Raw genomic sequence first — 22,799 nt, forward strand, 5'->3', positions numbered from 1 at the left:
ATCTAACAGGAAGTGACTTGCTTTCCTTTTCCAAACACAACCAATCAAAATGCTACACTTATTCACCAGGTCACACACACACTCCTCACGGGTGCAAACACTAATAGCTTAACTGATCACTAACCAATCACTGCTTTACTGTAGTATAGGCCTATAAATAGGTCAAAGGTCAGATGACCTGTTTTGAACAATGGATGCCAACAATGGACAGAGAGCAAGAGGAGTAGGAGGGAGAGGAAGAGGAAGAAGAGGACAAGGGCAAAGAAGAGAAGGAAGAATAGCCATCTCTGATGAGATTAGGGCAACACTTGTTGATCATGTGATCAACCACGGTTTGACCATGAGAGAGGCTGGACTGAGAGTCCAGCCCAACTTGAGTCGATTTACAGTGGCGTCCATAATTCAAACCTTCAGAAATGAGAACAGGTATGCAACTATCTAATGACTATTTTAGCATCACAGTAATGTACAGCCGCTTCTCCAGGCAATGGTGGACGCATGTGGGGACATAGAGGTTGCCTCTGTCCAAGGTTGGATACGCCATGCTAGGAGATACTTCCCTCGATGTTTGGCAAGAGAAAACATATCTTTTGATGTGGACGAAGTATTGTGGCCAGACCCAGGCTGAAGAAGAGATGAAGCGTAGCTTAGCACTGGTGACTGCCCCCCTACCCCCCCTACCAATTCCTGGACTGCCCCCCCAGGACCCCACACACACAATTGTGTTCTTTACTGTATTCTAAAGAATATACTTTTGGTTTACATATGTTTATGGTTTTGTTGTATGCTACTGTATACAACAGTAATGTTTGGCCTAATAAATATGTTCTGTTTCTACATTGCATTGGTGTTTACAGTGTACTTGTTACCCCTCTCAGCAGATTACTTTCACTGTAGAACAATGTATTGAAATGTTGATAAAGACCAAAGAGCTTTAGATTTAGAACAACAGTGTTTACATAGTATATCCAAAAATGTACTATTATGAAAGCAGTGTTTACCATTTGATGCAAATGCTTCATTCTGACATATGTTTATGGCATTTTGAACGCAGTGTTACATTTTGAAGGAGATGTGAGGCGTTTTGCAAAAAGGAGACAGTTTTGAAAAACGTGTGTAAGCAGTTGGAAAAAACTGTAATAAATCAGTCATCAGTTAAATACAGGAAATCAGGACTTTCCCTGCTGCAATGGCCTAATGTATTACAAAGCAGATAGTCCTCATCAATCATCATGCTATTTTTCTGCCAGTACCTTTTTGGAGGAATCTTATCACTCCCGCGTGTCCTTTCTCCCCATCGACCCTCTGTGTCTCCTCCTTGACCCTCTGTCTCACCTCATCTACCCTCTCCCCTAGGTGACTCTGATAGTGAGTGGGATCCTAAGCTTTCTCAACTGGCTGACCATAGTTCCCAGTCTGTTTTGACGATGGATCTCTGGGGTTCCTGTTCGAGGGGCCAAGCAAGCCGTACCGGACCTCCAGGCTGAGGAGGCTGCAGGACAGACCCCCAAACCCACCAGAGGTACCCCCTCAACAGCCATGAAATCTCCTAAATGAGCCTAACCTCTTACCCATCAGTGGTAGAGCCCACACCGTAGAAATATAATAATATCTTCTATTTATCTAATTCCCTCACAACCCATACCTCTGTCTCAGCCCAGACACATCTTTGCAAAGAAAGAAATCGATATGGACAGGGTTAAGGTATTGTGGGGATTATCCTGGAATTCTGGGTATTTATTTTCATCCTATAAGAATAGCAGGGCTGCTGTAACACTGTCTGGGTGTTTTATGATTGGGACTAATGATGACAGTCAGAGAGAGGGAGAGGAGGTATTAGACCGGCCTTCCACCTGGCTCCACTGAGTTGGCCTGACTGATGTCTCTACCAGCCGTGCTGTGTGTGTCTGCGTGCGTGCATGTTTGTGTGTGTATGGACTCCCCCTCCCCACACGCCTGGCTAAGCTGTGTGTTTGAGTGGGTCCACATGGGCACCCTACACCTCTCCACCCGCTCCACTCCCGAGCCTCTCCACTCCACTCCCCATCTCCAACACCCACACCTGGCTGTATGCACATCTGGAGCAGGCTAGCAGGCTATTGGGCCTTGACAGATGGTAGACACTCAGCACCAGACATTACCAATGTGCCTGACAGTTGGCCCAGAAACATAAAGGAAGAAGTTAACGATTTGGACATGATGGGAGGAGTATGGTTTAGTGCTGGGACAGCTGAGGAGAGGGAGGAGGGAATGGAATGAAAGAGCAAGAGAGAGACAGCTTGAGATGGCGTGGAAGACAGTGATGAATGTACATGTACAGGTAACTGCCAAAATAAAGGAAACACCAACAGAAAGTGTCTTAAAATGGCATTGGGCCACCACGAGCCACCGAACCAGCTTCAATGGCATGCTGTACATTCTACAAGTGTCTGGATCTCTATTGGAGGGATGGGACATCATTCATCCACATTTATACATGACCCTAACACTTCAGCTCCACCATAACGTTGAGTAGCTTTGCCATCAGCGTCGTGTCAATGTGACGTTCTACCTGCTACACAGAGCTTGTTTTGAGAGTGGAGAGCAGCACAGGGGAGGAGCATCTTTATTCTATTTTCTCCAAATGTACTGGTCCATATTCATCGATTATGCATAAGTACAATAGCGTTGGTCCAGTTTTTCACAAGTACTCATTCAATTGTTGCTAGCGGCTGTACTAAATGATCCTCAAATGACACAAGTTGCTTTTGTTTACTTTGTGAAGATAGTCAAAGCCAGCTACCTAGAGTTTCGGCTAGCTAGTAGCTTTTTGACTTCATGCATCTTAAAACAATAACCAGTGGTGTATAGTTGAGGCCATATGCAACCAAAATCGACTTTAATTCAATTCACAAGATAGAATGAACGTGTGCGTCAGCCATCGAGAATTGAACCTCTGCAATTCTTGAGCTTGGACGTTGCCATTGGACGTGATGCAACACGAGCACAACACGAGCAGTATAGCAGCTGTCATTGATTTCAAAGCAAGCATTTCCTCAATGGCTGATGGCTGATTGCAATACTTTGTATCCCTAATTTACTGAAGTGTTTACTTTATTTTGGCAGTTACCTGTATATATATATTTTTTTTTTTTACGTCGAAGTGCAGTGAATGCCCATGTTGTGTATAAAAACAGGAATAGGCTCCAGCTAATTGGTCTCCCAAGACTCAAATGGCTTTAGTTCTATGTTGGGTAATATGTCATTTAAGTGGGCCCAACATTCTGTACTACCTCCACTAGGGCTGTTTTTTATTCATTTTTAGGCATAAAAGTTAATTCTTTAAGTGAAACAACGGGTATGGTTCTGATGCATGGTTTTAACATGGATGGGTTGACGGGTTGCCATCTCAATCCGAGACAGGTAGTGGGGATTTGAGCTGTCTACTCCTCCAGTTGTCTGTGACTAAATGCCCCATGACCACATAGGCTAAGCCCCTCTCTCTGGCTACTGTCAAAGGGATCTTGTGTTCCTAGATACGCACACACACACACACACACACACAGACACACACACACACACACATATATATATATAAACTCAGCAGAAACAGAAACGTCCTCTCACTGTCATCTGCGTTAATTTTCAGCAAAGTAACATTTGTATATATTTGTATGAACATAACAAGATTCAACAACTGAGACATAAACTGAACAAGTTCCACAGACATGGAATAATGTGTCCCTGAACAAAGTCACCAACTGCATTAAGTACTGCAGTGCATTTCCTCCTCATGGGCTGCACCAGATGTGCCAGTTCTTGTTGTGAGATGTTACCCCACTCTTCCACCAAGGAACCTGCAATATCCCAAACATTTCTGGGGTGAATGGCCCTAGCCCTCACCCTCCGATCCAACAGTTCCCAGACGTGCTCAATGGGATTGAGATCCGGACTCTTCGCTGGCCATGGCAGAGCAATGACATTCCTGTCTTGCAGGAAATCCCGCACAGAATGAGCAGTATGGCTGGTGGCATTGTCATGCTGGAGGGTCATGTCAGAATGAGCCTGCAGGAAGGGTACCACATGAGAGAGGAGGATGTCTTCCCTGTAACGCACAGCGATGAGATTGCCTGCAATGACAACAAGCTCAGTCTGATGAGCTTGACACACCGCCCCAGACCATTTTTTTTTTTTTTTTTTTTTTTACCTTTATTTAACCAGGCAAGTCAGTTAAGAACACATTCTTATTTTCAATGACGGCCTGGGAACAGTGGGTTAACTGCCTGTTCAGGGGCAGAACGACAGATTTGTACCTTGTCAGCTCGGGGGTTTGAACTCGCAACCTTCCGGTTACTAGTCCAACACTCTAACCACTAGGCTACGCTGCCGCCCCTTGCACCTCCAAATCGATCCCGCTCCAGAGTACAGTCCACTGTGTAACGCTCATTCCTTAGACAATAAACACGAATCCGACCATCACCCTTGGTGAGACAAAACTGCAACTCGAAGAGCACTTTTTGCCAGTCCTGTCTTGTCCCGCGATGGTGGTTTGTGCCCATAGGCAACGTTGTTGCCGTTGATGTCTGGTGAGGACCTACCTTACCAACAAGCTCTCAGTCCAGCCTCTGTCAGCCGATTGCGGACAATCTGAGCACTGATGAAGGGATTGTGCGTTCCTGGTGTAACTTGGGCAGTTGTTGTTGCTGCTATCCTGTACCTGTTCCTCAGGTGTGATGTTTGAATGTACCGATCCTGTGCAGGTGTTGTTACACGTGGTCTGATACTGTGAGCACGATCAGCTGTCCGTCCTGTAGCCCTGTCTTAGGCGTCTCACAGTACGGACATCGCAATTTATTGCCCTGGCCACATCTGCAGTCCTCATGCTTCCTTGCAGCATGCCTAAGGCACGTTCACGCCTCTTTAGTGTCATAAGTTTTCATAACTGTGACCTTAATTCATCATCATTCATCAACTGTATTTGTATAGCCCTTACATCAGTTGATATCTCAAAGTGCTGTACAGAAACCCAGCCTAAAACCCCAAACAGCAAGCAATGCAGGTGTAGAAGCATGGTGGCTAGCAAAAACTCCCTAGATAGGCCAAAACCTAGGAAGAAAGCTAGAGAGGAACCAGGCTATGAGGGGTGGCCAGTTCTGGCTGTGCCGGGTGGAGATTATAACAGAACAGGGCCAAGATGTTCAAATGTTCATAAATGACCAGCATGGTCAAATAATAATAATCACAGTAGTTGTCGAGGGTGCAACAAGTCAGCACCTCAGGAGTAAATGTCAGTTGGCTTTTCATAGCCGATCATTAAGAGTATCTCTACTGCTCCTACTGGGAATTGCCAGGGATCTCATGATACGATATCACGGTACTTAGGTGCCGATACAATATTCATTGCGATTCTTACAATTGTATATGTATTTCTATTCGATACTGTGATTTTGTGTATATTGCTCACCATATGTCTTCTGCAGAGGGACAAGAGAGAGCCATGAGAAAACAACTAGTTTTGATGAGCCATGGAAATAAAATAGTTGTAAAACATATATAAAAGATGGAGCTATTAAGAAGAACAAGCTATTAAGGGAAAACACTGGAGTTTTTCTGCAGGTATGGCCAACTAGCGCAAAAAATATTGCGATATTGACAAAACGATACCATACGATATATCGTCAAAAATAATTTCCTTATATATGTAACCCCAATGTCCTTTTAGGTATGCTCATTCGTCGGGTGGTGAATGTGGCTCTGGGCGTTCTGATTGGCTGTACCATTCCTGTGGTACTGAACTTGCTGAGCTCCATACAGGTGATGAACACATCCTTCAGCCCACTCCGCATCGTCAACAACCTACTTCATCCTCCTCTTCCTTTCTCTCAACACTCTCCATTTCTCCTCTAGGTAACCCTATATCCCAAATTCTGTTCTAGAATTGTTCTCTGCAACTTTCACTCTCTTTGACCCTCTTTTTTGTCTCCCTCCCTCTGTATGCAGTATCACTAAGGAGCGGACTGAGGTGATTCTGCAAGGTACTTTGAGCACGGACCAGAAGGACCCAGAGGCTGTGTGGGAGGACTACCAGTTCCTGTGGAAGCCAGGGGACCTGATCTGACGGCCCTGCTTTATCTTTCCCCTATGGGCCCCACTGGCGCATGTGGCTCGCCACCCTCCAGGTGCAGTCAGTCTGGCACTTGGCAGACCTTTGGACTACACAGCTCTAACTTGACATGCAAGAATCAGGAATTTTGTGTATTTTATTTACTGTTAGTTGGTTTTGTGCATGCCTTGGATTTGTTTCCCCATCCCTGTCCAAAATTCCACCACCCCACATACAATTATCACAATGGACAATGTCCATAACCATGGCAGAATTCAGACACAGTATGATGTCATTGTTCTAGCACTGAGTTTGTCAACTACAGCACGTAACATGGACCCAGACCTACCTGCCCTGATTTATTTCCTCTGTCAGGGCTAGCAGCCCACACGATTCTCAACTTCCGCTGTTAAACCTGCTTTCTACACGCAGCTATCTCAGGTGAAGATCTTCCCGGAGACTTGATTGTGTGGCACCCTGTTTTTAATGTTCCCTTCTCAAGGCATAGGGTTTCCTGCTGGTCTACCTCCAATCCTAGAACCAAGATAATCCCAGTCAGACATTTTGGCAAGAGGGGGGAAGGTTGATGTCACACATTGGCTCAATATTCACATAATAGTTTGGTGGAGTAGACTGCTTTGGATTAAAAGGTATTTGTTTGAAGTGACAGTTGATCTTCCACTCACCTTTTCCACCCCTTGTCTTAATTTTCCTCCCTCTTTCTCTATCTATCCCTCTGTTCTCTCCCCCCCCCCCCCTCTCTCTCTCAACCAGACCTATGTGCAGGGTCAATGGGAACACAATCCCTTCCAGGGCAGAGACAGTCCCAGTTACACTAACACTGGGCAGTGGAGGGGAGAACCTCTGCCGTTATCCACAACAGAGTTGTCCATGATAAAGAGAAGAGGGTGAAAAGCAGTTTGATACGACGCGTGTTTCTGTAGTATGCACATTTCATTTAAAAATGGCCAGCTGTTGCCGTTAGGCGACAGCTGCGTTGAAGGCCTAACTGATCTCAGCTGTGTGTGTGCGTGTACAAGTGTGTGCGACTGTTATACAGACCTTTTCTGAATGCTTAAACACTAACAGTGATTCTTGAAGCACTATCTCTGAAACCATTAACACTTGCAGCCAATGCATTTACCAAGTGTGCCAGACTGAATGCACGTGCTCTGCTTCACGCTCAGTTTTGTCATTTTATGACACACTTTTTGCAATGTGTGCGGCTTTTTACAATGTGTGCGGCTATTAGTCAAAACGGCGTCCTTCACCATCACGCAATCCTAGGCCCATACAACACTGCACACATTATCACATTTCTGGACACCCTCCACAACAGACTAATTCCTGATGACCAGGGGCCAGAGCAGCCCAGGTACGTTATCATTTGGGACAATGTTAGTTTTCACCGGGCTGCTGTGGTCCGCAATTGGTTCACAGGTCACCCACTTTCATCTCACTCAATCTCCCCCATACTCTCCGTTCTTGAATCCTATTGAAGAATTCTTCTCTGCATGGCGTTGGAAGGTGTGTGATCGCCAGCCCCACCAACGCATACCCCTTACCCCATCTACAGGCAATGGAGGAGACTCGTGGAGACATGGATCAGGGGTCATGCCAGGCCTGGATACGGCACTCCAGGCGATACTTCCCTAGCTCAAGACAACATCGCATGTGATGTCGGTGAAGTCTTATGGCCAGACCCACAAAGAAGGCGAGGCGTAGCTGAATATTTTTCTGTATTTTTTTTCTAGCAAAAATGTTTTTGTTTTCTCTTACTGCGCTTTTGTTGTTTGAGGAGTATTAGAACATTTTGAGATTTAAAAAAACTTTTTCCCCTTATTTGTATTGATATTGTGTTATGTTCGGAATACACATCCATACTTTACACATTTGGATACCTGTATGTCTATCACAGTGCCATCCGTTTTGTCACCAAAGCACCTTATACCACCCACCACTGCGACTTGTATGCTCTAGTCGGCTGGCCCTCGCTACATATTCGTCGCCAGACCCACTGGCTCCAGGTCATCTACAAGTCCATGCTAGGTAAAGCTCCGCCTTATCTCAGTTCACTGGTCACGATGGCAACACCCATCCGTAGCACGCGCTCCAGCAGGTGTATCTCACTGATCATCCCTAAAGCCAACACCTCATTTGGCCGCCTTTCGTTCCAGTACTCTGCTGCCTGTGACTGGAACGAACTGCAAAAATCGCTGAAGTTGGAGACTTTTATCTCCCTCACCAACTTCAAACATCAGCTATCCGAGCAGCTAACCGATCGCTGCAGCTGTACATAGTCTATTGGTAAATAGCCCACCCATTTTCACCTACCTCATTCCCATACTGTTTTTATACTGTTTTTTATTTATTTACTTTTCTGCTCTTTTGCACACCAATATCTCTACCTGTACATGACCATCTGATCATTTATCACTCCAGTGTTAATCTGCAAAATTGTATTATTTGCCTACCTCCTCATGCCTTTTGCACACATTGTATATAGACTGCCCATTTTTTTCTACTGTGTTATTGACTTGTTAATTGTTTACTCCATGTGTAACTCTGTGTTGTCTGTTCACACTGCTATGCTTTATCTTGGCCAGGTCGCAGTTGCAAATGAGAACTTGTTCTCAACTAGCATACCTGGTTAAATAAAGGTGAAATAAAAAAATAAAAAAATAAAAAAATGTGTGTTTACTACATGTATGACAACACTTTACTGCAAACTGCTATGCCCTGCACACAGAAAAAGAAAAAGCCACAAGTGTTTTTCATTTATACTATCAGTGGGTAGTTGGTGCTTCGTGTTCTTATTCAAATGATGGTTTGTGTGTACTGTATTGATGCAAAAACAATTTTTTTAGAAAAAGAGTTTGAAGAGTTTTTCAAGAATTGTTTGCTTTTGCAAGAGCTGTATAATGGTTTGCTGTTTTGGTGTAAGGTTTTGTGGTTAGTGTGTAGAGTTTTGCAAAAAATAGCCTATAGTTTCAAAGATAGTGCTTAAGCAATCAGAAAAAACTGTAATAATTGCAAGCCTCAAATTCTTTGCAGAAACTCAAATGCCTTGTCCTCTAGCCCCCTCTAGTGGAATGTTTCCTCAAGATATAAAACGTGTCCTTGTATTCTCTCTACCAGTTACACGAACCATTCCGGTCCCTTCTTTTATCCGTCTCCCTGCTTCCCCAGGTGGGTCCGGGGAGAGCACAAGTTCAGCCCTCCTGGCAGTGAAACGTATCGGAGCATTCTTCCCCGTTGTGGACCTGGCCACTCTCGGGGGTTACTTGGAGTCCCGGAACTGTCTCCATCCTGACCTTTTGACCTACTGTATGACTAATCACACTGACATATTCAATGAGCGATGGGTGCATGAGACACTGAGGTATTGCTCCTTGCTTATAATTCTGGATCAAATACAATATGAAAACAAACATGTTGACATAAATTGGCCCCCCTGATATTGGGGAATTCATGACACCCTGTAAAAATGAAATTTTATTGTATTCATCTGTTTTGCTTGTCTCCAATGTTCCCGTCTACTGTATGCAATAAAGAATGACCAACCCTTCCCATGAATAGCGATATGTCACTGTGCCAAAGATGTAACAATAGGAGAGTTGAGGGGATGACACACGTCCATGTTGGGCTCACATAGCAAGACAGTCAGACTGTACCATCATTGTGTGTCTTTTGATAATAAAAGGTACATTTGGGAACAGTGGGTTAACTGCCTGCTCAGGGGCAGAACGACAGATTTGTACCTTGTCAGCTCGGGGATTCGAACTTGCAACCTTTCGGTTACTAGTCCAACGCCCTAACCACTAGGCTACCCTGCCACCCCACTACATACAAATTCCCCTAATTGTTGCGTGTCTTTGTGTTACAGGGATCTGATAGGATCCAATGCATAAAAAGGGAGAGCTAATCAGTGGAAGAGGTGTATCTTTCTTCGTGCAGTTGTGTGTGTGAACCGCTTACAGAGTAGTGATAGCAGTAACGGATGAGAACCCTGAGGGGACAAATGCTCCCTCCTGTCCTTGCATCACACAATGCACATTTCTCCCAGCATGGCCAATTTTAATTGTGTTCACCTCATCACAAATACCTGAGCCACCTGCACTGTTTGTACAGACACACTATATATGATGGAAAACAGAATTGATGCCTACCTACAGTCATTTTATCTGATTAAATCTGCTGATTTTGCCATTTGTAGGTAAAAAAAAAAAACATTTGGGTGCAGCGGTAGGATGTGACTGCACCGGTGTGCCAGAAGATGGCACTGACCATTTATGACCACTTCTGTGATAAGTTACCACTTTGAACAATTTGATAAGTCGCCACTGTGAAAAATGCCCTTGTTTTTCTACGTAGCTGTGAAGGTGAGTGAGTGTTTGTCTGTACAGGTAGAAGTGGGCCATCCAGATGGAGGGAACGCTACATTGATGTGTGAAGGTCCAGACTGTGAGCATCTGCTGCCTTTAATGAGGACTAATAGCCATGCCAGCGGGACCGGACAGCCTCATGCCCCTCACAGTCCAAACAAAAAACACAAGGAAGTTACAAGACATTTTATACTGTCTCAGCATAAGACTTTATTAGAACATGATTGTTCCAATGGGCAATTTTCATATGAGAAGAGATTCAAATACAATTTTACAGTTTTTTTTTACAATCACTGACACTAATTTCAAAACCTTGATGGCATTTTTCAAAACTCTAGACAAAACTCACAACCAATGATCAAAATGCTAATTTTTCAAAACTATTTTTTTCTCTCCAATTGCTTGGATACAGTACACATAAAGCTAAGATAATTTGTTCATTGAACTAAAATCACATGTTCAAAATGACACAACATAACATCAAAGTATTACCATTTCAAAATGCAATTAACACATTACATCTGAAATGACTGTCTATTCATTTCATTACAATGATCTATCAATTGATACAACTGCTCAAAATGATAAGTGATAACTCTTAATGCATAGTTTTATGGAAACTGACAAACAATATTCCATGTTTAGATCATGAAAGTTTCAGGATTGTCACGTTCTTTCAAAATCGAACCCAGAAGCAGACCAGGGGCCTGTTGCACAAAAGTAGAATTAAGACATCCGGGATAAATGACTCAGCTGAGCTCAATGAAGCCAAAACATGTGCGTCCAGGCTTTTAATTGGTTGCACAAAGACCAAGCCAGGATGAGCAGACACGGATTCATTAAGCCAGGTGAAACCAATCCTGGATAGGTGCGCGCTCACGGCTCACTCAAATAGACCCTGCCACAGATCACAGATTAACCATGGCAACTAGAGCCGCGTACTTTTCCCCGTTGGAAGCACAAATCCTCATGGAGGCATACGAGGAGGTAAAAGATATAATTAAGAAGAAAGGCAACACCGCCACAGTGATAAAGCAAAGAGAAAAAGCGTGGCAAAGTATTGCAGACCGCCTGAATGCGTAAGTAGTGCACAATTACACACTCACCGCTCCGCTGAAACATCACAATTACAATTCAAATATTTAATTCACATCTCCAAAAATGCAGTTGTACTGTAATTATGAAACGGTTAAATTTTTAATTGAAATGCACTGCAGATATGAGTGAAATTGTGTAAAGTAACTCCATCACACTGTATAAAGCTATGATAAATTTTTTGATATTTTTACTGAAAACAAGACAAAAATACCAAGTAATTTTTTGCAGTGTGACTCCATTAAATGTGTGTGTGTGTGTAGATTAAACATGAACGGGCCAAAACGGACATGGCAGCAGGTCAAAATCAAATACAAGAACATTCTGCAGAATGGTATGGTCCCTGACTAATATTTAACAAAGCACAAGCATATATTGTACCCAGAAGGTGCCTGCTCACACATTGTCTGTACTGTTTTAGCAGTGAAAAGAATACCCACAGACAAGGCACGGGTGGTGGGTCACCAAAGGCTGACCTTACCCCAGCAGAGGACATGGCCTTGGAGCTAAATAAAGGCAGGCCCGTCTTAGAGGGGATCCCTGGGGGAAAGAGACGAGCATAGGTTCCTCCCAAGATGCCACCCGCTTCATTCAAGGTATGTCCTTCCATCTCTACATGGGATACAACCACATTCATATTGAATCAATTTGGACTGTCTGACTTTGGTTTACCTATTGCCTTGCAGTGCCTGGCAGCACTGTGTTCCTGTTAGAGCCACCAGCACAAGCACCAGACGATGCTGATCCAGTGAGTACTCCATCAAAGGCATACTGTAGGCCTGGCATGTCTTGTCTACTAGCTTCAATATGAATCCGATTAAATGTGATAGGGTGAAGGCCCCAGTGCAGCAGCAACAGCACATGATGGAGACGATGATGAGGAGGAGACCATCTCTGGATTCCAGAAGGCATGAGGTATCATGTTAAGACTGTGAAAGTACTATTTACTCTACAATGGTGAGGAGTCCTCATCAAAAATCTAATTTCTTTTACAGGACCCAGATGCTATACAGTGGGAAAACCAGCCTGGCAACATAGTGCGTATTAATAAAAGGACACCACATCCTGCCAAATTCCAGCTGCGCTAATTGTATTGTGTTCACAGAGCTCACAAGCTATCAGAAAGTTGTATGGCAACCACCTCCGGCGCCAAATAGAACTGGCAGACAGACATTCAGTACAAGAAGAAAAAGATGGAAAATCTTGCACTGGAGTCCGAAATAAAAAGAGGACAATTAGGAAACTGGACCTTGAAATAAAAAAACTTGAGAGGGAGGTGAGATATGCCTTCAATGTACACTGTATGCTAACTGTAACACAAATGTATTAATCATTATTTTCTTTCCTCCCCCAGCTCCAAGAAGATGACACAGCTCAAAATAAAAATTAGGTATATTCTCGTAAAGTCAAGTGAGCCATGACATATGAGCTCTTATTGTGAGCACACAGGACGGTGGCATCTTTCTAAGGTTTTTTTTTTATTTTCCCAGCAATCAGTACAACCAAGTCATCGTTATAAGGCATCGCCCTCTTTTGCCCACCCCCAGCACCAGGTGTGGCCACTAGCCTATATGAAGGCCCAAAATTGTGTGTTCCTTTCTGCTCTGACAATGGCATGCCCATTCGTGCGAGATGTGGTGGATGAAGAAGCACTTGTGCTGAGGAGAGCCTTCAGGCGAGAAAGGGTCTTCAGGGACCGGTTGGACCCACTGGCCTTCCCTGATGACCATCTATATGAAAGATACAGGTTTTCTGCAGATGGCATCAGGTATCTATGCAGACTACTGGGTCCCAGGATTAAGCACCGCACTGCACGGAGCCATGCACTGAGTGTGGAGCAAATGGTTTGTGTGGCCTTGCGCTTTTTTGCTAGTGGAGCCTTCCTGTACTCAGTGGGGGATGCAGAACAGCTGAACAAGGCCACAATTTGCCGCACAATAAGGAGTGTGTGTCTGGCTATCAAAGCATTAGCAGATGTCTTCATCTCCTTCCCTGGCCACAGAAGACTCTGTGACATCAAAGAGGAGTTCTATAGGATTGCAGGTAAGAGGATCTACAAATTACAGGACAACTGTTAACACATAGTAGGATACTCATTACTTTGTGTGACAGGTTTCCCCAATGTCATTGGTGCAGTGGACTGCACACACAAGGATAAAAGCCCCTCAGGTGCCCATGAGGCCGATTTTGTGAATAGGAAATCCTTTCACAGCATTAATGTTCAGGTGAACATAACTTTTTGATATTGTCCATTGACGAACACTCTGCATTGCCAGTGATGTGCATTGATTGGTGTAATATTCCTCATCTTATGATTTCAGATGGTCTGCAATGCTGACTGTGTGATCAGCAATGTTGTGGCAAAATGGCCTGGCTCAGTCCATGACTCCAGAATCTTTCGGGCCTCTGAAATCTATCAGTGCCTATCACAAGGTAAGCCACACAACTCCTATTTATAACCATCATGGCTGTGTCAAGAATATCACTGTGTTTATGAGGTAGTAATGATGAGATTTTGTGTTGACAGGTGAATTCTCTGGTGTGTTGCTGGGAGACAGGGGTATGGCTGCCAGCCTTTTCTCCTGACACCTTTCACAGACCCCCAGGAAGCACAGCAGGCCTACAACCATGCCCATGCCAGGACCAGGGCCAGAGTTGAAATGACCTTTGGCCTCCTGAAGGCACGCTTTCACTGCCTTCACAAATTAAGGGTCAGCCCTGTTAGGGCATGTGATATTACTGTGGCTTGTGCTGTCCTCCACAATGTGGCCTGCCTGAGGAAGGATAGGGCCCCCAGAGTGCCACCAGCCATGGACTGGGACAATCCGGCAATCTTCCCTGATGACGACAGTGGTCGGCTGCTGAGGGACCAATATGTGTTGAATTATTTTAGTTAGTATGTGTGCTTTCAATTTTGGTTAAATATGTCCTGCGGTGGCAGAGGAATTTGGGTTTTTTGGGTTCGTTTTTGACGAATTTAGCCTCTTATAATGTTTGTGCGGTATACTGTGTGTAATACAAGGCTGCAGGGAGGCTACTGCATCCATTCATTTGTCTGTTCAGTTGATGTGTATGGATTTGTCCTGCATTTATTTTAGTGTGCAGACATGCAGGGTGTGTTATATACAGACCTTTGAATGTGTATGTATCATTTTGTATAATATGCTTGGATTCTGTGCTTTCCATCTTGTAGAGTCACTGTGACTTCAGTTTCGAAAGGAGCTGATGGTTTACCTGCTTTGTTTTGTCCTTATTCAATAAAGGAACATAATGTTACACATTGTGTTTTTATATTCATATGGAATGTGTATTTGTTTATATGACAGAGTACTAGGGCCACACTGAAGAAAAAGGATAAAGTCATACATTTATGAGGCTGGTTCTTTCTGCAGAAAAGCTACATATTGTTTTTACAGTTTTGATACTTAATATTCTGGCACATCAGCATGTCTTTGTTTATGAAACCATACTGAAGTACAATTTCACGAAATGCCCCACATCTGTCATTTTAACAACTGTCCTTTAAAACAACTGGTTACAATATTATGACTTGTGTTTTTTTTCCCCTCTGTGGCCCTAATATTCTATCATTTTATATATAGCCTTATAGTCTATGGGAAACTGTAAATTATCTAATGATAGCAACATCATCTAAAAATCATTTTTTATCCAAAATCATTGAAATGAATGATCACAAACGTTTAAATAATAACAGTGGGTCTAGTTATATGTGATAACAATGTATAGTGAGCAGTGAAATAACTATTGGTTTCCATTTGTGGTGACTGCTGACTGACATTAGGGATGAGATTAAATAGATCCTGGAATTTAGCCTGGTCTGGAGCAGGCTAGCTCCACAGAATAAATCTCCATGGTAATTTATACCATAACATATCCTCCTGCCCCCTATCCATCTTTAGTGCAACCGGATTATGGATCAATTGAGCCAGGATCACCAAGATATCCTGGCTTAATCCCTTATCCTAGTTTTGTGCAACAGGCCCCAGGACAAGGAGAGTAGGAAGAAGGTGAGTATTTATTTACAAGTGAATGGGTAGATATATCCAGGTGGCGTAGCGGGCAGCGGTGGTGAGTTGATGGGAGTAAATAGGTGGATCCAATGGGGTAGCGGAATCCTCCTCCGACCAGGCGGGAATGGGGTAAATGATCCGGGTGAGTAACTGAAGACAGAACAAACGGAGGCAAGTTTAAGCAAGCAATACGTAAAAAAACAACAAAACAAATTCTATCCAACTTGAGGCTGATACTATGGCACAACATACTGTTTATGGCTAACGATCCAGCAGGGAATGGATGTCAGGTCAGAGCTTTTGAAGGGGAGAGGTGATGATCAGGACAGGTGTGCAGATTACTGATGGGATACAGGTGCGGGTGAACATCGATCTCCCAACAAGCTAATTCGCCCGGCAACCAGACAGGGTGCGTTCCAGGACACCGGAAACACACTCCAGGACAGAAACACAGGCAAACACAGACTCAGGAAGCGGGATTCGTGACAAGGATAACGAGATCCATTGACACCAATTACCGTGGAACATGAACCAATTGGACTACATTATCTATGGATGTAATATTTCATCATCATTCTTTATCGGGCACTGCTTCTATGGTCCCATGTACCACTTTTGCAGACCATGTTTTCTGATTTGACATTACTGTACGCTCACCGGCCACTTCATTAGGTACACCTATCTAGTACTGGGTAGGACCCCCTTTTGCCTCCACAACAGCCTGAATTATTCACAGTGTTGTACGTTAAGAGATGCCCTTCTGCACACCACTGTTTTAAACAGCTGTTATTTGAGCATTTGTGGCCTTTGTTAGCTTGAATGAGTCTGGACATTCTCCTCTGACCTCTATCATTAACAAGGTGTTTTGCCCACAGAACTGCCGCTCACTGAATGTGTTTTGTTTATTGCACCATTCTCTGTAAACTCTAGAGTCTGTAGTGCGTAAAAATCCCAGGAAGGCAGCTGTTTCTGAGATGCTGGAATCACCATGTGTTCATCAACAATCATACCACGGTCAAAGTTGCTTAGATTACTCATCTTGCCTGTTCTAATGTTTGGTCGAACAACATCTAAAGCTCTCTACTCTATATACTCTACATATTGAGTTGCAGGCAGCCACATGATTCGCTGTTCGAATGTAACCTTCCTTGATGAGCTAAATCAGGTCTGTAGAGCTGATGGCATGACCTATGTCATTGTGTGGGATAATGTCAGGTTCCACCATGCTCAAATGGTGCAAGCCTGGTTTCAGGCCCATCCACAATTTACCACCCTGTACTTACCCCCATACTCTCCTTTCCTTAACCTGATTGAGGAATTTTTCTCCACATGGAGGTGGAAGGTAATATGAACAAGCCGCCCTTCTCCAGGCCATGGATGAGGCATGCAATGACATCACGGCAGACCAGTGTCATGCCTGGATTCGCCCAAAGATTCTTCCCAAGATATTTGGCTTTGTGACATTGTGATGTGGATGAGATGAGAACCTGTGGCCAAATCCACAAAACAGTTTTGATGGAAATATAGAAGTACAGTAATCTATCCTTTGTTTTGCTTTTTACAGTAAACCAGGTGAGGATCAGTTGACGTTTACTGTAGTTGTTTTCTTTTTTTGTAGCTAATTATTTTTGCTTTGATTCAAAAGAAACCTGTTGTGATTTTATTGCATTTCATCAATAAATGTCATATTTTGTTCAATGATTCCACTGTGTCTGTAGTATTCTCTCTACTAGTCCTTTTACAGTGATGTATTTACGTGTAGTAGCATAATGAAACATGTATCACATATTTTGTACTGCAATATGTAATGATTGTACGAACAACTACACAGTGAAACTATTGGTATCTTGTGTATGGGTGATCTAAATGAATGTTCCTATGGTATTTCATGATAAATTAGTTATTTGAACCCATGATTCTGCAAGTGCAAGGTTTCTTTAAAGATATGAATGCACAATGCAATGTTTTGAACATTGGACAGCCTGTGTTACAAGTGATGACCGTTTTGAGTTTTGTTCTGGTTCTGAAAATAGTGCCAAAGTAATTGTAAAAAACTGTAATTGTCACATGCTTGGTAAACAACAGGTGTAGACTAACAGTGAAATGCTTACTTACAGGCCCTTCCCAACAATGCAGAAACCAATAGAAAATTATTAGAATAATTGAAAAAACATTTGTAACACAAGGAATAAATACATTCACAATGAGCAATGATAGCGTGGCTATATACACGGGGTACCAAGTCGATGTGCAGGGGTACAAAGTAATTGAGGTAGATACAGTTGGGCAAAAAAGTATTTAGTCAGCCACCAATTGTGCAAGTTCTCCCACTTAAAAAATGAGAGAGGCCTGTAATGTTCATCATAGGTACACTTAAACTATGACAGACAAAAAAATCCAGAAAATCACATTGTAGGATTTTTAATGAATTTATTTGCAAATTATGGTGGAAAATAAGTATTTGGTCAATAACAAAAGTTTATCTCAATACTTTGTTATATACCCTTTGTCGGCAATGACAGAGGTCAAACGTTTTCTGTAAGTCTTCAGTCTTCAAGGTTTCACACACTGTTGCTGGTATTTTGGCCCATTGCTCCATGCAGATCTCCTCTAGAGCAGTGATGTTTAGGGGCTGTTGCTGGGCAACACGGACTTTCAACTCCCTCCAAAGATTTTCTATGGGGTTGAGATCTGGAGACTAGCTAGGCCACTCAAGGACCTTGAAATGCTTCTTACGAAGCCACTCCTTCGTTGCCCGGGCGGTGTGTTTGGGATCATTGTCATGCTGAAAGACCCAGCCACGTTTCATCTTCAATGCCCTTGCTGATGGAAGGAGGTTTTCACTCAAAATCTCACGATACATGGCCCCATTCATTCTTTCCTTTACACGGTCGCCCTGGTCCCTTTGCAGAAAAACAGCCCCAAAGCATGATGTTTCCATCCCCATGCTTCACAGTAGGTATGGTGTTCTCGATGCAACTCAGTTGAGTTTTTACCAAAAAGTTATATTTTGGTTTCATCTGACCATATGACATTCTCCCAATCTTCTTCTGGATCATCCAAATGCTCTCTAGCAAACTTCAGACGGGCCTGGACATGTACTGCCTTAAGCAGGGGGACACGTCTGGCACTGCAGGATTTGAGTCCCTGGCGGCGTAGTGTGTTACTGATGGTAGGCTTTGTTACATTGGTCCCAGCTCTCTGCAGGTCATTCACTAGGTGGTTCTGGGATTTTTGCTCACCGTTCTTGTGATTATTTTGACCCCCCGGGGTGAGATCTTGCGTGGAGACCCAGATCGAGGGAGATTATCAGTGGTTTTGTATGTCTTCCATTTCCTAATAATTGCTCCCACAGTTGATTTCTTCAAACCAAGCTGCTTACCTATTGCAGATTCAGTCTTCCCAGCCTGGTGCAGGTCTACAATTTTGTTTCTGGTGTCCTTTGACAGCTCTTTGGTCTTGGCCATAGTGGAGTTTGGAGTGTGACTGTTTGAGGTTGTGGACAGGTGTCTTTTATACTGATATCCAGTTCAAACAGGTGCCATTAATACAGGTAACGAGTGGAGGACAGAGGAGCCTCTTAAAGAAGAAGTTACAGGTCTGTGAGAGCCAGAAATCTTGCTTGTTTGTTATTGACCAAATACTTATTTTCGACCATAATTTGCAAATAAATTCATAAAAAATCCTACAATGTGATTTTCTGGATTTTTTTTCTCATTTTGTCTGTCATAGTTGAAGTGTACCTATGATGCAAATTACAGGCCTCTCTCATCCTTTTTAAGTGGGAGAACTTGCACAATTGGTGGCTGACTAAATACTTTTTTGCCCCACTGTATGTACATATAGCATATGTGGTGAGTGTGGAGGTGTTTAAGTGTGTGTGTGTGTATGTGTGTGTGTGTGTGTGTGTGTGTGTGTGTGTGTGTGTGTGTGTGTGCACAGAGTCAAAAATAATTAGTGCACATGGACTCACGAGTCACATACAAATGAATAGGACAGGTGAATAGTCTATATAAAAACGAACAGTGTTGTGACCATAAAATCCCATAATGTTTCACAGGCATTATGCTATTCATATGATGTTGACATAACCATAGTAGCCTTTGTTGTTATGGTAGATTGTGTCCCATCGTACCCAAACCCACAGGACAAGCAATGCCTTTCAACCGGTATTATTGGAATAGAACCTTAAGCTATAGCAGGTTTAAATTAAAAGATGACTGTGGAATACATTCTTATCTGTCAGTCTATGTGAATCACTCAGGAAGTGGATAGGCCACTTGTGGTTATATAAAGTACTTGATATTCATCACCAGGAATAAACGGTAAGGACAGAACATTACACTCTAAATGTAATGTCCACTTGAAATAAAGGGAGCCTAATGAATCATGTTTGACTTTACTGTAAGTGGCGTGGGTTGTGTGCGATTAAACTACTTCATTTCAACTCGCCTGACACAGTAAGGTGTGAGTTCAAGTAGGCAACTGGCTGGGAAGTGCAACCATCCAGTTTTTCTTCACCTTTACATAACTGTCTATAGAAGACGTAGATATACACTTAGTATACAAAACATCAAGAACACCTGCACTTGCCATGACATAGACTGACTAAGTGAATCCAGGTGAAAGCTATATCCCTTTTTGATGTCACTTGTTAAATCCACTTCAATCAGTGTAGATGAACGGGAGGAGACTGGTTAAAGAAGGATTTTTTAAAGCCTTGAGACAATTGATTGTGTATGTGTGCCACTGAGAGGGTGAATGGACAAAACAAAATATTCAAGTGAACAGGGTAGGTGCCAGGCGCCCTAGTTTGTGTCATGAACTGCAACACTGCTGAGGGTTTTCCACGCTCAACAGTTTCCCAATGTGTGGTCGAGAATGGTCCAACACCCAAAGGACATCCAGCCAACGTGACACAACTGTGGAAAGCATTGGAGTCAACATGGGCCAGCATCCCTGTGGAACGCTTTGAACATCTTGTAGTTGTAGATGCCATATGCCCAGATGAATTGAGGCTGTTCTGAGGGCAAAATGGTGGGGTGCAACTCAATATTTGGAAGGTATTCCAAACGTTTGATAGTGTATTGTGATCACCAAACATGTGCATTTTTGCATATGTTAATACTTTTTGCATCACTGACTACTGTACATCACAAAAACAACCCACTGTACTTTAAACGCACAAACGCTCCCACCAAGTAGTAGCGATGCTTCCCTGCTCCGCAAGATGCGCGCACTAAACACCATATTGTGCTTACCTTCCGTTATTGGTGTGAACCGTGCGCCATATAGGGGAAGGTAGAGCGAGCGAGCGAGCGAGCGAGAGAGCTGTCAAGTCTGTTTAGATTTCTGCATAAGCACTGTTTGAACTGGCAGGATATTCATTCACCAATGGTAATTGCGCTCAACGGACAAGGAAAGCTATACACTCGCATGTGCACTTATCATTTAAAACGACGCGGATATGTCTACAGTCATGATTTTTACGCACCGGTGAAACGTATTTTTTTTCATATCATAGATTATTCAAAAGAACAAAGGATATTGTCAGATCAGTGAACACCATATTTATAGCCTAGTTATTGCACAAGTAATTATATACAACAGGCGGGAATTCCGTTAAAAGTCAAAGATGTCCAGGAAAAAGGCAGTGAAAGGCAAGGGGAGCTCCAAAAGCCCGACTGCATCTCCGAACAAGAGCAAAGACAGCGGGAAAAGTGGTAAAGGGATCGGAGCCGGGGCTCCATCCAACGGATTGGTATATCCGAGCCGCCCCTCACTCAGCAACAGTAGGGAGTTTTATGATATCACTTTTAAGGTAAGACTTTTTACGCACACATATTGTCAATATTCTCCCATCTCCAGTTGGCCATATCAGTCACTCAAATAGGCTACTTCAACGTTGATGTGTCACTCAGGGTACAGTGACAGACAGTGTGACTCGAGCCTTTTGGCGCCCCTAAGCGATATTTGGTTCTTAATATTTGGTTTGGTTTTAACATCCCACAAACCAGCTTGTAAAATATAAAATGAAAGAAAATTAAACACATCAACACGGTCAAAAAGTGGCATGATGTAATTTGGAGTTCCACTCTGACGCACGCTCCAAAACATATATAAAAGCGCGGCATCGCCGATTCATAGTGTTGAATTCGGAAGTTTACATACACTAAGGTTGGAGTCATTAATTAAAACTTGTTTTTCAACCACTCCACAAATTTCTTGATAACAAGCTATAGTTTTGGCAAGTTGGGTAGGCTGTCATTGTAAATAAGAATTTGTTCTTAACTGACTAGGCTAGTTAAATAAAGGTTCAATAAAATAAAAAAATATGTAACTTCCAACTTCAACTGTAAATCCATCAGACATGGACAACTGCATCAACTTGTTTGATAAACTGCTACAGAAGGCCGGACAGGCCATTGATAAGGAGGCCGGCCGGCCCCTTGAGAGCCGTGCTGATACCATGGGCTCGTGGGGCCGTCCTGGAGAAGAAGAAGAGAAAGAGGAAGAAGAGCTCAGGACCTGTGGATTTTAGCTCCGAGTCCACTGCCGCCTGCACTGGACCCAGCGCGTCTCCAAAGACCTCTGGGATAGGCCTGATTCCAGAGATCTGGCAGATGATTAAGGACCTGCTGAAGCTCACTCCACTTCACTTTCACCTGCCAGTGAAAAAACAGATCTATTAACACCCTTCTTCAAGACATAAGTTTTATTCAATTACATTCATTTATTTTGATTACATCAGTGTCTCAATTATATATATATATCTATACATACATACAATGCATTTGGAAAGTATTCAGACATCAGTGTCTCTCAATTATATATATATATATATATATATATATACATACATACAATCCCTTTGGAAAGTATTCAGACCCCTTGACTTTTTCCACATTTTGTTATGTTACAGCCTGAACCTAAAACGGATTTAATAAAAAACATTAATCAGCAATCTACACACAATACCCCATTATGACAAAGTGAAGACAGGTGTTAAGAAATTTGTGTTTGCAAATTTATGAAAAATTTGAAACAGAAAGTATTCAGACCGTTTGCTATGAGACTCAAAATTGAGGTCAGGTGCATCCTGTTTCCATTGATTATCCGTGAGATGTTTCTACAACTTGATTGGAGTCCACCTGTGGTAATTTCAATTGATTGGACATGATTTGGAAAGGCACACACCTGTCTATA

The 22,799-nt window shown here is 43.0% G+C and overlaps 1 protein-coding gene and 3 long non-coding RNA genes across 4 annotated transcripts in view; all 4 read left to right on the forward strand.

The window, feature by feature from the left end:
- The first annotated feature begins 11,383 nt into the window (after positions 1-11,383).
- LOC135561202 (uncharacterized) lies at positions 11,384-12,458 on the forward strand. Its single transcript, XR_010459294.1, has 3 exons — positions 11,384-12,158; positions 12,249-12,310; positions 12,393-12,458. It is a non-coding gene; the product is annotated as an uncharacterized LOC135561202 (long non-coding RNA).
- A 97-nt stretch (positions 12,459-12,555) lies between these two features.
- On the forward strand, positions 12,556-13,727 carry LOC135561203 (uncharacterized). Its single transcript, XR_010459295.1, has 4 exons — positions 12,556-12,599; positions 12,668-12,838; positions 12,917-13,605; positions 13,675-13,727. It is a non-coding gene; the product is annotated as an uncharacterized LOC135561203 (long non-coding RNA).
- Positions 13,726-14,512, forward strand: LOC135561204 (uncharacterized). Its single transcript, XR_010459296.1, has 3 exons — positions 13,726-13,787; positions 13,884-13,995; positions 14,090-14,512. It is a non-coding gene; the product is annotated as an uncharacterized LOC135561204 (long non-coding RNA).
- A 6,461-nt stretch (positions 14,513-20,973) lies between these two features.
- Positions 20,974-22,799, forward strand: part of LOC115143996 (ras-related protein Rab-26-like) — a 99,179-nt gene continuing 97,353 nt past the window's right edge. Inside the window, exon 1 of the mRNA XM_029684554.2 lies at positions 20,974-21,414. Within this exon, the coding sequence (XP_029540414.2) occupies positions 21,229-21,414 (186 nt within the window). The 5' untranslated portion in view covers positions 20,974-21,228. The remainder of the gene's footprint in view (positions 21,415-22,799) is intronic.

The sequence above is a fragment of the Oncorhynchus nerka genome, linkage group LG16 (genome assembly GCF_034236695.1).
Source record: "Oncorhynchus nerka isolate Pitt River linkage group LG16, Oner_Uvic_2.0, whole genome shotgun sequence".
NCBI classification, from domain to species: Eukaryota; Metazoa; Chordata; class Actinopteri; order Salmoniformes; family Salmonidae; genus Oncorhynchus; species Oncorhynchus nerka.